The 16,738-nt window shown below is 39.2% G+C and overlaps 2 protein-coding genes across 2 annotated transcripts; one reads left to right on the top strand and one right to left on the bottom strand.

Moving 5' to 3' along the window:
• Positions 1-55: 55 nt before the first annotated feature.
• On the top strand, positions 56-13,578 carry LOC134633821 (zinc finger CCHC domain-containing protein 24-like). The gene is made up of 4 exons (XM_063482894.1): positions 56-496; positions 1,824-2,024; positions 11,139-11,303; positions 11,629-13,578. Exons 1-4 carry the CDS (start codon positions 290-292, stop codon positions 11,740-11,742), a joined length of 687 nt encoding a protein of 228 aa, XP_063338964.1. The 5' UTR covers positions 56-289; the 3' UTR covers positions 11,743-13,578.
• On the bottom strand, positions 13,440-15,937 carry LOC134633822 (peptidyl-prolyl cis-trans isomerase A-like). The gene is made up of 6 exons (XM_063482896.1): positions 15,689-15,937; positions 15,502-15,532; positions 14,800-14,888; positions 14,623-14,719; positions 14,016-14,091; positions 13,440-13,844 (listed from the first exon to the last, which is right to left on the bottom strand). Exons 1-6 carry the CDS (start codon positions 15,839-15,841, stop codon positions 13,709-13,711), a joined length of 582 nt encoding a protein of 193 aa, XP_063338966.1. The 5' UTR covers positions 15,842-15,937; the 3' UTR covers positions 13,440-13,708.
• Positions 15,938-16,738: the final 801 nt, after the last annotated feature.

Genomic DNA, 16,738 nt, shown 5'->3' with positions numbered 1-16,738 from the left:
GGCCCTCCTATTCTCTGTGACGCAACGCAGAGTCCTTGCCTGTTTGCTGCTCCAGTCCTCCAGCTGCCAGTCAGCCTTTCCATTTCAAACTTACACTGAGCCCCTCCCGTGACTTCTCTCCTGTTAGTGGAGTCCTCCTCCCAGGGCTTCCCCCAGGTGAACACACGCAGAGATTACGCCCAGTCAGGTGCTGCAGGGGGATGACTGGAAGAAGTTGGGTTGTCCAGAGAAACCGGCGGTTCTGACGGTGCTGTTTTAAGAGGAGAGGCGCAGACCTCCAGAAGACACCATGATGTCTGCCGTAGAGACTGGTGTGTACCAGCCCGCGCAGCTTCTCAGCTGGGTCTACATGTCCTTACAAGACACGCCGAGTAGCGCTTTTGACGGCTTCAAAGTCGAGTCGGACTCCTCTCTTCTGGACGTGAGCACCTCCAAGCGCAGCGCAGCTGATCTGAGCTCCAACTATCTCAACAACTTCTTCCATCTGAGCAGTGAGGTAGAACGCATGTGATGCTGTCTCAATCATTAAGTTGCGATGGCAGGTTATTATCTCCGTATCTGGATTAAATCTTTATCTTTAATTTTATTTTTTATTTATTTATTTATTTGCTGCAAGTCTCTCCCTGAATGTTCCACTCAGATATTTCAGCCTTGGTTACTTTGCTGCCCATACTGCAAACCTCACCTGCATGCCTTCATTTGGGTTGCCCTGCGGTGACTGGGTAGCATATGAATATGCGTTTTGTACCCAGATATAGTGCCTGAGTGTGTTCAGACTGTTCTGGTGTCAGCCAGACCGGGGAATGGTAGGTTGAGAAAGACCTCTCACAAGATTTCAAAAATGTTAGAGTTAGCCCCCCCAGCCCCTTGGCCTCTGCATGGTTAGAGCAGTATACAGTGTTAATTCAGTGCTTAATAAACTACTGACTAATTGAAGAAAGGAATAAGGAATATATATATATATATAAAAAAAGCAAACTGAGTACTTTGTGATGTTTTCTTTAAACATTGACATCTAAATCCACAAGTTTTTACTTGAGACATGAGACATTTCCACATATCTGGCATGTGTGCTTTAACTTCACGCATGCCAAGATATCTAGTGGTTTGCTGTCTTTTGCATAAGATCTCACTGCTCTAAAGCACATGTGCATCTGATCACAATTCGTTATTGTGTGATGCCTTCAGAGTAAACAGTGTCTGCAGGCTGTTCTTCATGTTGGTTGGCCCTGCAGTGCCATAGCACCCATCTCCTCTAGAAGCACAATGATGCTGATTATGTCGTGCCAGAAGAACCATTTGTAAGAATGCATGACAAAGGCATTTTGTTCTAACGAGGAAATGGACACTATTGGTTCACACAGTAAGGACTGCACATCTGCAGAAATCAAATAAGGTTGGCTACTGACAGGGAGACAAACAGGAGAATCAATCAGGGTGATGGACTGACAGACCCTGTGAAATGTTCTTTTATAGCAGAGTCACAACAATAACCTTCTGTAACTATCTGTGTTTTGGGGATATGGCAAACACTCTTGTGTAGAGCTGAAACTGATGAACTGATGACAATCATCTGTCAAACAAAAAAGCCAAAATCTGCTAACTCCAAAGTAGAAATCTTACAGTTTTTACCCCTGATAGTTGAGTATTTCTGTGTTTTGATTGATTTTGAAGCTATTTGAATACACTACCATGGCCATTTGGAAGTCATGTTGGGCATTAATTATGAGTTTCGGACATATTGTAGACATAGTTAAGAGCGCGTATCAACGGAAAAATAATTGTGATTTGTTTGGGTGGGGGGCGTTGCTTTTCTCTGACAGAGCTTGAACAATAATTTCTACAAGAGGACTTCACCTTATGGATCTCTCAACAATATTGTGGATGGCCTGAGCTCACTGGCAGACCATTTCTCAGACCTTTCCCTGTCTCCTGAGACACGGAAACCCAGCAAAAGGCCGCCACCCAACTACCTATGCCACCTTTGTTTCAACAAAGGACACTACATCAAAGACTGCCCTCAGGTGAGACACACAGTGACACTTTACATCAAACAGCTGCACAATATGTGGCTCATTTGAGCTGTCTATCAAACACATGTGAAGTGCTGCATGAATAATACATTTGTAAAGTAAATGTGATGACAAATCCAACAAATCACATCCAGTTTCTTCGTCACATTTCTAGGTATTCTTTCACAATTGTACTGCACTCAATTTAAACTCTACATTCCAAGTTAGAGTATTATGTTTGTATTATTCTCTTTTTTTTTTTTTAGTGTGAAATACAGTCCTCAGCACATATTTGAATTAGGTGTACCACCACAGGTTGGTAATGAGCAGCAGATGCCAGATTGGATCTCGGTGCTGGCCTTAATGAAAGATGATAGGTTTTTCTGTGGAACTAGGCACGACCTCCACTCCAAACATGAAAGAAATATTACCAGTGCTTTATGTGCAGCTGTGGTTCCCCATTGATCATGTTCTGAAGGAAATGCTTGACATTTGTTAGGTGTAATGGAAATGATAAAATGACTGATGGACAGGATGTGTCCAAGAAACAAAGAAGCAAAAACTTGAATTTAAAATAGCAGGTCAACTTTTACTAATCAAATGTATCTATATATCCATCCACCCATCCATCCTTTTTTCTGCTTATCCAACTGGATCACACACACACACTCTCTGTCTAGCAATATATAGATAGATATCTTGTCATACCATGCCACACAGGATATCCCTCTCCAAACATAGCTAGTGATTAGGTAGCTTTTTTTAAAAAAGTAGAAATTGCTTTCTTTTGCAAAATCTGAAAGCAGCAACCTCCTTTTATAATACCACAGACTATAATACTGGGTGATCAGTTTCACTTATTTCAGTGTTTGTCAAGTTCCATCTATCAGAAAAGCCAAGTTAAACATATTTTTAAGAATATCAATCTCTTTTTGGGGGTGACATATAACAATAGCAGTTTGGTCAGAAAAAGTCAAAAGAAGATTGCTATTCCATTTGCAGCAAATCATATTTGGCTCCGTTCTGGGAGTTTCCCACCTTTCCATGTGCATGGAAAGTCCAGTATGAGGAGAGCAACAGCAGACCCTCAAGCACAAACAGCATGAAAAAATGAAAATGGGTTAAAAGTTGATTTGAAGTAGTTATAAGCAGGTTAAAGTTAATTAAATAGTAAACCCAATGTGATCACCTTTTAACAGCTACCAAGATTTTGGGCTGAGATTTTGCACTGAACCAAGACTATGCTAACCGATGCTAAATCACAGTTAATTAGATAAAACATTTAAAGCATGTTATTAATAACACAAGGTAGCCTTTTTTTTAAACTGTGTGACAAATACCTGTTAGGTGTGCTTAAACCCATTTGCTTTCTTGTGAGTGGGAATGCTGCTAGCCTTATGTCTGTAAAGCTAGTAGCATAGAAATACTATTAGACTGTGAGCCAGTGTTAGCATAAAGACGGGAAATGGGGAGAGCCAGCTTAGCTATGTCAAAAAGAACACAACTGCTTATAATTACTGGTTTTATGCTTTTTGCAAAAATCAAACATTGTAGATAGCATTACTATGCTTTAGAGGAGCTGGTAGGAAATCTAGTGATTCTCCCCTACCCCAATCGTTGCTCTTTTTATGCTAAGCTAAGTTAAGCTATCATTCCAGATGACCTACATTTTTTGATGTGAGAGTGGTATCAAACTTCTTATCTATTTCTTAACATATAAGGAATAAACACATTCTCCAAACCATTCTTTCACTCAAAAACAATGAGTAGGAATCTCTTTTTCTCCCTCAATTTTGATCATTCTCTCCTAAAGTCTTGACTCTGCCAACACATGGTAGATTAGTGTACTCTAGCACAGACTACAGCCCATATAGGAATGTAAGGAATGCTGACAACATATGTGCAGTGACCTTATAGCTCTTCGCACATTCACATCTGTGAACACCTGCCAATTGCTATGAAAAGTAGGTGTATATTCTGTATTTTTCTTTGGTGTCATGAATCACATCTTCATCCAAGTGTATCAAAGAAGGTCCTAATCACACACTTTAAAGCCACAGACACTTGGCAGAAATATTGACAACCCTTCCTGTTATGCTATTGGTCCTCTACAAGCTTCTGACTCAATCATCTCACAAGCTTTGATGTTTCTTAGATGTTCTATATGAAAACTTAGTTCTAACTTTTCACTTGTGATTTTATCCAACATTGAACACAAAAAGCCCACTCCTTGACAAGCACTTCTTTAAAACCGGATAGCAATGGGTCTGGAGCCTTTACTAGCTGACAGTGGGCAAAAAGCATGGGCTAACACAGAAATTAAGATAACTATACATTATCAGATCCACAAATACAAATCAGGAATGTGTTTGGACTGTGGACGAAGTTGTAGCAACCAGTGAAAGTGGGTAAATGTAGAAACTTAACACAACAGGCTACTAGTGGAGCTCTAAAGAAACAGCAGTAACCATTGCGCCGTTGTGCTTTACACAACTTGAGGTTTAGAATTTTTATGAGATAAGCTGCGTCACAGTCTTCATCTGTAAGTTGTGATTATCTGTTTGTACCTTGGTGTATTGTGAGTAAGTCTTTAGGCTGAGTCTGACGCTAGGAGACAGGGAACATTTTGTGGAGCTGCAGTGGATAGGAATCAAAGGATGTCATGGCTCAGTAAGATGAGAGAAGGATCCACACAGGAAGTCTGTGCCTGAAGCCTTAAAAGCATTTTCTGGAACATGAAGTCTAAAATTATACGACAAATGCATGGCAGGTAATAAAAAAAAATAAAAAGTTAAAGGTATAAGAGAAAATGCTAATGCTGCCATTTGGCATTTCAATAGTTAACATCCTGCTGACAGCACTGTGGAGCGTTGGGTTACTTGCTTCATGAGACGATTGAAACGTCAAAGGAATTGTCAGAGATATTTACGATTCTGCTTTATAGCTATACTCTTTAAATTATGCAAAATCTGGAAACCATTTTTGCTCCTGGCTTTTTGCCACTCTTGCTCTGCTTTAGAAAGATGATGTCAGATTTTATCATGTGTTGCTAATATTTCAGATCCAAAGCGATGATTACGGAGCTGTCGCCATGACAAAAGGTCTCTTCAGTTGAAGTTCTGATGAACGTTCGTCTGAAGCTGTGCCTAATCAACAAACTGCTTTTTGTTCTCGCTGGTTGGAATCTGAGACATTTTTAGCCAACTGAAGTTTAGTTTGCTTTTAGTATGCTTTTGATGTCTTAGGATCGCAGAAAAATAGTTAAAAAAAAGTTAAAAATCCTTCATACTATATTGTCTTTAAGATTCACATTTCCAAGCAAATGACAGGTACTCATCGAGGGTGTACGTGGTTTTTCCCTTTAACCTAGGGTCACATTTTTATGTCCTCATCCCAGTTAAGTAGCTCGACCTGCTTACAGTAAAGAAAGTACACAAGTGACAGAGTGCTGACAGTAAATGGGTGCGTGGTGGGAAGGGCCTGTGATAAATAAGGAGAGCATTGTTTCTGCAGAGGGGCTATGGAACCAAAGGTCAGGAAGTCAGGCTGTATTGTTCGCACAGTGCTGCTTGGCTGGAGTCATCTCTGTCTCTCTCGCCTTTCTGTCAGTGCAGGGCAGTGGCGATCGGACTCTAGCTACACAGAGATGACTGCATCCGTTTTTGCAAACTTGTGGGTAACATAGGAAGTGCATGTAGGTCTTTACTGTTACAGTTTAATCACACTTGAATGGAGGGGAAAAGTCTGCTTTGAAAATTAGTTGCAGAGATTACAAAAGAAACTTCTTGATCTGATCATTGGCCTTTGAACATAAACATATTTTTAATTCTCAGTCTTTTTAGTCTGTGCTGCGCCACTTAAAAGTCCAGCATTTAACATTTAACATAATGTTAATTTGTTGTGTTTGCACTTTCTATTTTTAGATGTAAGACAAGATACACAGTGTTAATAATTATCATGCAAGATAATGATAGACAGATGTTTTATTTTTATTTTTGGATCAACACAGTCCAGCTGTTTGCTTGTGTTTAAAGTCTTTTAGCTAGATGTAGATCTATATTTTTGCATACAGGCATACAGGCCAGTCAGCATTCTGATCTTACTCTTGGCAATGATGCATTTATCAAAAAACCAAAAGTTTAAACATAAAACAGTATTCAACTGTATTTGGTACTTCTGAGAAATGTAATTTGACTATAAAATGACATTACAGGAGGATGATCTCAATATTTACAAAGTTTTTAATTGACTGAAATTAAGTGATTATCAGATTTGTTTTGGGCTGGATAAAGTACCTGCATTCAGGTGGAATGCTGTGGAACGACGCTGAACTGGACAATCTCATGTAACCCTGTCTGATTACTGTTGCTGTGGTCCTTTTTGTTTTCACTGGTGATAACTGTCTTATCTACACACAATATCCTGCCTGGCACTTCTGGTTAAACATCTGCTGAGGATGATGCAAAAGATAGGGGAAACCCTGGAATTCAGGATAGATAGCCTTCATATGATAAAGAGTGTCGTCGGCTCAAGGCTGAGGAACACATATAGGAAAAATGTTGTAGAGATCACTTTTATTATGGTTCCATGTTTTTAATATTTTCCTAAATGTTACTCAAACACATATTGAACTGAAATTGGACATATTTTGCTGTTCCAACCCACCACCTGTTCCTGTCATTCAGTCTTTTGAGAAACATAATACCTATAGTTCAGTGGAGCTCAGTCAGACTCTGGACCAATCAAAGTGCTTGGTCCCCCCAGACTCCTGCATTTGAGAAAGATGCATAGAAGTAAAATGTCCATATGTCTGTGTGATAATCATTCTCCTTGCTCTGTGTGCTTTCAACACTGGGTCTGATTGATTAAAACTCTACAGAACTATGTCGGAAAATACAGAACCAATCATCTGCTCTTTGGCCTCCAGATGTTTGTATCTAATCATATTCATGTTGGATTAAAGAAAAGTTCATCCACTCTGTGTTTCAAATGTGCAACATTTGTAGAAAAGCTTTGCAGAAAGATCACAGCTTCGGGCTGTATCTGCATAAAAGAATCTTTTGACATCTTGATGTTTCCGTAAGTGGAACATTTGGCCTTGATTTGCTCTGGAAAAGAGGAAACACCATTGTGTAAGACATAAGTCAGCATCTACTGGCCAGGAAGAGACTGATATCTTATTTCCTCGAATCACTGCTCTGTGGTTTGAGCCCACGGTTGTGGTGAAGCTGCTAGAAAAACTTTATTACTCGGGATGAGAATAGAAGTTTTGAGTTGAGGACCTATGACACAGTGAAAGCAGCAGCGCACGAACCAAACAGCTTCATCTATTCAAAACGAGTCAAAGCAAGTTAGAGCAATTCTTCAGAGAACAGTACAGAAGTCGACATCCTATATTTTAAGTGGTAGGCACGCCACTAGGTTTGCAAAAGAATGTGGCATATTTGTTTGTTATATGGAGAGTTTTTATCCTTTTTTTTATTTAGCTGGAATACAGCTGATGTATCAGATGTTAAATTATTATTTCTTTATTTCTTCATAACAGCTGTGAACCCCTAGGGCATCCAAACTTACTCAGATGTGCTGATTATTTATGAATTGGAACATTTGTTTCAGTTTTTAAAATATGCACTATGGTGAAAAAGACAGCCTTGTAAAAGTTGCTCAGGTTTAAAAGTAGGCACGTCGTAATGTTATTTGTTCACTTTTAAAATAAGCAGCTGCTCAACAAACTAGAATCCAGCCTAAGATGATGTCTTCTAATTAGTTTTGTTTGACGAATGCTGCTAAAGCCCTACATATTTGTTTGATAATCATATAAAGCTAAAAAGCAGCACATCGTCATATTTGAGAAGCTGTAATCAGTTGAATTTTGGTTTACTGCTGCCATCAAATTTGTCCTCTTAAAAATGCAGCTGTTTTAATAGTCTCTCTTTGGGGCTCGTGGGAATTGAGGCATTTGTTGCTCTTAACCCTCCTGGAGAGTTGATTTCACAAGATAATGAAAACTATCTCTTAAATCAGCACAAGAGTCTTTAAAACACAGGCGACCTTTTGCTGCGGTGGTCAGCCCAGGCATGATTGTGTTGTTTTGCTTTGCTTAACAGCTGGACTTCTCCATGGATGCTGTGGGGGTCTGACACAAATTAAACCCAGCGAGGGACAGAGTGTGGTGGGTTTGTTAGTGTGGAGTAATTGACCACATGGTATCCAGTAGGCTTAGCTGTGCTGAGTTCTCCAGGATGAATTCTCTCGTGGGGGTATGGGAGTAGGGGAGAGTGAATGAGGGACTGGCGAATGGAGAGGGGGGAGGGGGGAATTTGGAGTAGTCCATTGTTTATCCTGATGGTTTCCAGATGATGGCAGAGGGAGGCAGCCACCTCCTGGGTCTCTCTCACCAGGCTACAAGGATCTGGGCCAAGCTTATCTGCTGCAGCCTACAAATCTGGCTTTACATCCCTCTATGCAGTCTGGGGCTAATTTAAATAAGACAACATAAGTATTGGCTGTGAAACTGAATATGTTGTAATACACATAATAAATGAATTTCACAACTTATTTATCTTAAAAGAGTTTCTCACATGTGGTTTCAGACTGAAAGGATCATCAAACAAGTTTTGGGGTTTTAGGCCTGCTGTTTGTTTCTATGTGTTTTATTTTCTGTGTATGACAAAGAAAATTGAATTGAATGAAAATTGTTCTCAGAAACTGCGCTTGACCAAGTCTTAAAAAAACACCGGCAATGGAAGTAAAGTAACCTCTGCAAACAAAGACCAACCCCAGCTGCCTTAGCTGATATTAGTATTGCTGCAGTCTTTAACTTTTCTACATATCAGGAATGCAGATTTTGACCTCACTCAGGTTGGACATTAACATGGACAATCACCAGTGAGAGAATAGAACAGGTTATACATTTCAGGGAGAAAATGTGACAACTTGTGACATTGTTCTTCTGATATAACACACAGCAGAAGGAGAAGATAGCTTCTGCTGTGTGCTATATCAGGAACTGCTTCAAAGGGAATTGCTTCAAATGGCTTGTAACTGCTGGAAAAATGCTGCCTAAATGAAATGAAAGGCATAAGAAGGCGTAACTTAATTACACGTACTATTTACACATGGACACAACTGTGTACAGGCTTTTTACTGAAAATCTTAAGCCTCATCAGTAATGGTCTCAGTGGGAGGGGGGCTGTCAAGAAGCCATTCTTAAGGAAGGGAAACAGGCGGAAAAGGCTGAGATATGCCAAATTACACAAGAACTGGACTGAAAATCTAATCTAATTTAAATTTGAAATGTCTGATTCAAAACATCATCAGTATGTAAGGAGGAGGTGGAACAGTGAGTGTCAACAGTAATCTATAAAACATGGTGGAGACTCTGGTTTTGGGCTGTATTTCAGTCAGTGGTGTTGGAGATTGTGTCAAAACTGATGAAATGAAGAGCGCAGAAACGTAGTTTCAAAGATTTATCCACCATGCAAAGCCATCTGGAAAGCATCTGTTTGTCAGCAGCTTCATTCTTGAGGATGACAGTGATCCCAAACACGCTACCAATAAAGTAAAAGCATATCTAGATAGAAAAAAACACAGTGTAAGTCATGTAAGTCATGGATTGGCCTCCCCAGAGCCCAGACCTTAACATTATTGAAGCAGTGTGGGATCATCTTCACAGAGAACAGAGCAAAAGGCAGCCAACATCTAAAGAAGAGCTTTGAATGTCCTTCAAATAGCCTGGAGAACTACTTAAAGAAATTACAACAAAGAATAAAGTCTTACTAAGAGAGTTCAGTCTGATGTGTGTATATACAGTGTTATATGTATGCGAAAATGGCCCACTGATCTGATGGATTCAGTCAATCTTTCCTGCTTTCCATCGAGAGTGTCCATTCACTTCCAGGTCAAAAGTGTGTTTTCATTTGTTGGCTGTCAGTGTGACATCTTTGATCAGGGCAGTGGAAACTACAGCGTGTGCAGTGCCCCTCGCTGCCCTGTGGGCTCCAGACTTTAGGTAGAGTTTGTTTTGCTTGTTTTGAAGAGTGAAAGCTGTTTCCTTCTTCAGGAAAACGATAATCTGTCTGCTGTCTCTGTATGCTTGAGAACAAGGGCAAGCATCAAAAGCGATCTCCCACAGTGCCCCTTGGTGGCCGAATGAGGCAAACACATGCTTCAAAATGATTCACAGTGGATTTAGCAGTTAGAGATTTGGCTGATGGAACTTCACAACCTGTTTTGTTTCACAGATTAAGGACTGGAAATGAATAAAATTGGAAATGATCAGTGAGAAGCTTTGAACCTGACATATGTTTCTGCAGTGAAATAAAAGCAAAGCATTATGTGAACTTCTCTGTTGTTGTGGATTCAGGCCTGATTCGGTCTTAATTTTGACTTGCCCTACTTTTCATCCAAGATGCTTTTAATTCAAACCAGTCTTGTCGAGAGGATTTTCTTTTTTCTTTTCGGTGATGGGCTTAGAATTTTGTCATGTTACACCAGTGCAGAGTTCATCTGGGTTTTATTTCCTCCCTGCTAAGATCTTTGTGTTCTGATTGGAGGATTGTGGCCAGCTGGGAGGGATGACTGATAGCCTAAGGTATTTGTCCTATAGAAGTAAGCCCTCTCCAATTGGTCCCTCCGCAGGCTAGGGCCTCCTTTACAGTCTCCTGGGAACACAGCTGGAGGGAGGGAGTTCATTTCTAATGGGAAAGCTGAGACTCTTTTTGTGTCCAGCAAATAAATTACAACATACAATATCATCTAACATCTTTGGAATTAACCACTGAAACTTTTCTGTTTGCTTTCATAGAACCAAGAGTCTTGTAATTTCCTACACTATCCCTCTAAAATAAGTTTCCTTTGATTAGATTACTTTGTAATATAAGTCAGTCCTTTTAGGATTGTTAAAGCACCAACGCAAATGATTTGACAAAACATAATCATCCCATTGCTGAAAAAAAAAACCCTCTCCATAAATTCTCCTGACCACCAACAGTTCTGCTATCAGGATGTGTTCTAATTACATGAAGCTTTGAACTGGCTGCCATGCAAAGAAACAAAATAGGTCACTGCATAGGTCTTCCCCCGTTAAAAGTGGTGATAGGCATGTATAATTTTTCTTCTTTTCAGGCTCGACCCAAAGGCGAGGGCCTGACCCCTTATCAGGGAAAAAAGAGGTGTTTTGGAGAGTATAAATGTCCAAAATGCAAGAGGAAGTGGATGAGCGGGAACTCCTGGGCCAACATGGGACAAGAATGTATCAAGTGCCACATCAACGTTTACCCTCACAAGCAGGTAATGCATCAGAACACAGGGCATCAGGAGACTGGGACAGCTCCTTGGTCTTGCACATCAAATCTTTACATGTATTCAATCTATGCAATCAAATCCACTTTTTTGTAGCGTGCCCATTGAGGCCAGGACTGACTTTAAAAGAACAGTTCACCTAAAAGGTGAACTGTTCAAATTTTGGATACATTAGCTGCAGATACCTCTATCTTATCCTTATATAAGCTTACAAATGGCATAGCTTGTCTGTTTCTCATGTCTTTCTTGGACCTAGGAATAATTGGCAATTTCTGTAGACGCAGGTCATTAATTTCCGGTTTCTTTGTTCCAGAGACCTCTGGAGAAGCCGGATGGGTTGGATGTGTCTGACCAGAGTAAAGAGCATCCGCAACACCTGTGTGAAAAATGCAAAGTCCTTGGCTACTACTGCCGCCGAGTGCAATAACACATTCAGTTTGCCTAACACACTGCTCCAAAGCTTCATGAAACACACATAGCTACGACAGCTATATTTTAGTTACTAAAGCTACAACATCTATAGTGCAGTAATGCATCTCACGCTTTCATGAAATACCCTCGGACTCTGGTTTCAGTAGTATCAGTGGAGATGAGTACTTTGTGTTTGCTGGGTTCTTGTAAGCTACTCGGTTTTCATTATGTGAATATTCATTTGAAGTCTGAACTTTGAGCCAACTGTGAATTAAGAAACTTCACTTTCTTCACTTGTGAGCAACTTCTTGGAACAGCTTTCATATAGAGGTTCTTTTACATGTGTGTATATTTCAGAAATAACTTACAATGTTTTTGTATAAAATATGCAAGTCTTTGCCAAGATGGTTATGCAGTAATAATGTATATCTGCCTTGTCCTCTGTATTATTAGTATTGGTGGGTACATCATTTTTCTAATATATGTTTTAAGCCATACTATTTTGTTGAATATTACTCTTTGTGAAGGAATATATTAGTCAACTAACATTAAGTTCTTTTATACTACGTGCTACAGTTTATGGTGAAAACACTCGTCAGGTAGTTTGTCGGTCCAAAGTTTTAAATAAATATGAAGTGTAGAAACTTTTCTAATAGTAATTTACAGCAACTGTATTTTGGCACCCAGTGCTAAAAGACTCGCCAAAGTGCTTATGGTCATAATGTAGTATATAACATGTGACAGTAAAAAAAAAAGTGAATGTAACAAACAGTGATAGAGGTTTAAGTGAAGGGTTGCATGTGAGTGGTGCTTTTCAGGGTATTTTTCACTGGACTTGCTAATAAATGAGTATGGAACAGAAATACCCTTTAACTTGTAAACTGTGTTAAATTTAATGTGCCTTCATTTGTATAACCCATGAGATAGATGCTTCTCTATTGAAATATTTGCATTAAAATTTATTTAAACGTGATCGGTTTCTGATCTCATCTCTACATCTCAAGTAAGGATGTAAGCACATATCATGAGGGGGGACTACAGAGAATAACTTAATGAGATATGGCTTCAGTATCATCAAATACAATCGCAGGTAATCTTATAATTAAAAAAATAAAATCATCTGCCTCCATCCATCCTTTGCATCCTCTTTTGTCACACCAAGCCTGTGTGTTCTTCCTCTTTTCCTCCTGCCTAACAACTCCACATTTCCACACTCTGTGAACATCAGTCCACCGAAACTCATGTCTGACATCTGTCAGGCTGTCCATCACCACTATATACAAGAGATCAATGTAGTTTAAAGTGAAGGTAATCCTAACTTCACGTTAAACTCATCTGTCATTCCTATCACAGCTCACTCATTTTGTTGCCCACATACACTTTCTGCCACTGTTTATTTCTTCATACAATACCATAGCTCCTCTCTTTGTACCTCATTGTATTTTTTCTACATATACAAATACAGATTGTACCTGTTTCTGAACTTCTCAGGATAGTTCAGAAAGAATATTTTTCCAACATCTCCAATAAAAGGTAGGCACTACTGCTACAAATAGTTTTATTTCAGCCAGTTTGCTGATGTGCAAAATTTTATTTTTAAGGAATTTTTTTTATTTTTTGACATCTTTGCTAAAAACCACATGTTTAGAAAAGGGTTTTGTTTTTACAAAATGAATGCCCCTTTTCGCGAAATTAGTTCAAGTTTATATTGCTAAATTCACAGAGCTTTGTCACATATTAGGATCATTCATTATTTTTGATGCATCAAGTTCACATTTAAAGCAAACACATGTGTGTTGGCCATTACCTGAAGTAATACAGCATTTAAGCACAAAAACCTAAACAAAAAATGTTCTGAAATGATCTACTGTCAGCAAACAGAGATAGCGCCCTGTTCGCTGACTGAAGAAAGACCCTCTTTCACTCTTGCATTTATTGAAATTACAGCAGGAGATGAGACTACGAACACGTCCACACGGAGTCTAGTCGAGCTGTCCACAGTCTGTGATAGTGATCTTCTTGGAGGTTCGCCCAGTCCGTGAACCGTAAGACTCCACTCTCTTGACTACATCCATTCCCTCCTCCACGCTGCCAAAGACAACATGCTTGCCATCCAGCCTAAATGAAGAAGACGTTTATTTTAATATAGCTGCCCTGGATAATGACATGATCCACGAAGCACCTACTGAGTCTGACTGACTCACATTTTATTAGGTGGAGCCACAGACTGATGAAAAAGAACTTCACTAGCTTCATCTCCTACATTTTATGATGTTTATCTGTACGTACCATTCTGTTTTAGCTGTGCAGATGAAGAACTGGGATCCGTTGGTGTTTGGTCCAGCATTAGCCATGGACAAGATACCTTACAATTGAACAAATTCATTCATTAAAGTACGTATTTTCACTTAAGCCACACGTCTACACAACATATTATATTATATTATATAGCACACTCAAATATCACCGTTAGAAAATCCACCATTTAAATGTTGCCACCTGGTGGCAGAAGACAAATGTGACAATACCAAATTACAATGGAGGACAGCATTGGGTAATTTTCCAGTAAATTGATACAAAAAAATAACAATCACAGTACCCATAATATTTACAGAATTGCTAAATTTAACTTGAGATGCATGCATATTTAATCTGGTCATGGCCCATCTCATTTTTGCTCTGGAAAATTACAATTTACTCCATTTACCACCAGCAAAACATCAGTCACAAACACTGTAGCCTGAGATTGTACCATCATGTGTAGTATATCACATTGTGCTGTGTATGCATTATATTAGATGCAATGCATCATAACCTGTAAGAGTGTATTTGGTTTTGTACAACCCCATCCTCCTTTTGGTTCCAAAGGAAAAACTGAAATGATGTAAATACTTGCCTGGCCCAGTGTGCTTCAGCTGGAAGTTCTCGTCGGGAAACTTCCTTCCATAGATCGATTTTCCTCCAGTTCCATTGTGGTTCGTGAAGTCTCCACCCTGAAAACACAAAACATGTGACTGTAATTGGACCATCATAGGACACAGGAAAACAAAAGTAGAGAAACATTAAAGCCTACCTGGCACATAAACTGAGGGATCACTCTGTGGAAAATTGAACCTTTATAACCAAAGCCATGCTCTCCTGTGCACAGCGCTCGGAAGTTTTCTGCAAGAGAGCCTTCATGTCAGTGTCTGCCTTCTTATGTTTGAATCCACACAGTAGACAGAACAGTTACGTTAGAATAAAGCACAAGCAAAATCCTATACAGCAGAGTTATTTTTTCTTAGTCTTTTCGATATTTATTAGCAACCCTGAAATATTTCAAATGAAATCTTCCTAAAAGATGAAAAAGTGTGCCTGTAACAGTGTAAGAATGCCACAAACTGCTCAACAGAACAGAATAAAATTTGCAGCCTTTTTGATGATCATGAGTCTCACCTTTTAAATTTGTGGTTCTAGTTTAAATGTGGTAATCTCCTGTTTTTCAGGTTTTAACATAAAAAAAAGTGAATAACAATCTTTTATCTTCTATTGCGACAACACTTTGTTATTCTCTAAGAATGTTTCTTCTGATTTACAAACCAAATAGGCAAGCTTTGGCAGAAAGTGAAAAAAAACTGTTCTAACATAATCAAAGTGACAACCTGTCGATTCACACACATTTGGTGTGTGAAGTTAAACTTAGTCAAGTTCAGGCACACCATCATCTTTTCTTAGAGTAGATCAGATACTCGTTCCAGCTTGTCTGGTGTTTAAGGAGGAAGAGAACATCAGTTACCTGCAGTTTTGGGCACGACTTCTGCATTGAGCTGCAAAAGAAAAAGAAGCAGCCTGAAGGCATTTTTTTTTTTAATTTTTAAGTCTGGGGAAAGTAAATCAGCGACTGTCCGCTAAGGACATCGAACTGAAACATTAAAATGCAAACTAATACAAGCAGTGCCAACACTTATTTTTAACCTACTCACCTCGAAGGTAACTCTGCCAAGAGGCTCGTTGTCAGCGGCAATGTCAAAGTACACCAGCGGGTTTTTGTTCGCTGCTGCTGGGCCGCTGCTGTACAGACGTGCGGCTGTAAACGCTAAAGAGCAAAACTTTATCCTGTTTGACAGAAGCAACATCTTTATAAACTCACTGTGATGCAATAACTCAACGCAGGTGGACCAACAGTGACCTACAATCACGCTTACATGCGCGAAATGAGGAAGTTGACTACGCAACCGGAAGCTCTGCTACGTTTCTCGCGAGATTACGCGCGATTTTTAATACATTCAAATTATTATTATTTTTTAATAGTAGTAGTGTTATGCTGCGTGCTGCTCACGTCATTAACGTCATACGTAAAAGACAGGTTTGTGTAGTCTGTATGGTTCATCTGATCACCATATCGAGTTCGTATAAAATGAAACATTCAAGATGCGTTATTGCTGCAGTCCGACCAAAAACAAAGTTTTGAAAATTCAATTCAAAATCTGAAACATCTACACCACGTGAAACTTTAAAATTCGAAACTGGAGACAATCAGTTTGTAACGTGAAGCAGACAGTATTTAATCAGTTTTGCATGTCAATTTCTTATTTTTTTTATTAACGACTTAACCATAAACAATCCCTACCCACCACCAGGATAAAAAGTCTATTATTTTATTATTCAAACCCCAATCATAAAAAATAAACTGCTTGGAATGAATGTGTTGCTGGCACTGTGTGCAATCCTAGATCTTTAACTTTTGAGTATCCCGCTAATTTTAACAAGTGACAAGACAGCTCCTACTGAGCACTTCATTGAATTGTCTTGCTTTGCTAAATATATAACTGCAGCTGTGTCAATAACCTGAAAACATGAACATGCAAACTGTGCCGATTCCACATACCGGCAGAACACCTTTCAGATTGAAAAAAAAAAGAAAAAGTAACCAAATATTATACACGCATTATGCTATATGCAGAATGTACACACAAATATCAGAATAGGGGTCTTTAGCTAATTCACTGATCTCTAGCCCTGTACATAAAACT

Source organism: Pelmatolapia mariae, linkage group LG8 (assembly GCF_036321145.2).
Source record: "Pelmatolapia mariae isolate MD_Pm_ZW linkage group LG8, Pm_UMD_F_2, whole genome shotgun sequence".
NCBI classification, from domain to species: domain Eukaryota; kingdom Metazoa; phylum Chordata; class Actinopteri; order Cichliformes; family Cichlidae; genus Pelmatolapia; species Pelmatolapia mariae.
This window is presented reverse-complemented; position numbering and strand designations above follow the sequence as displayed.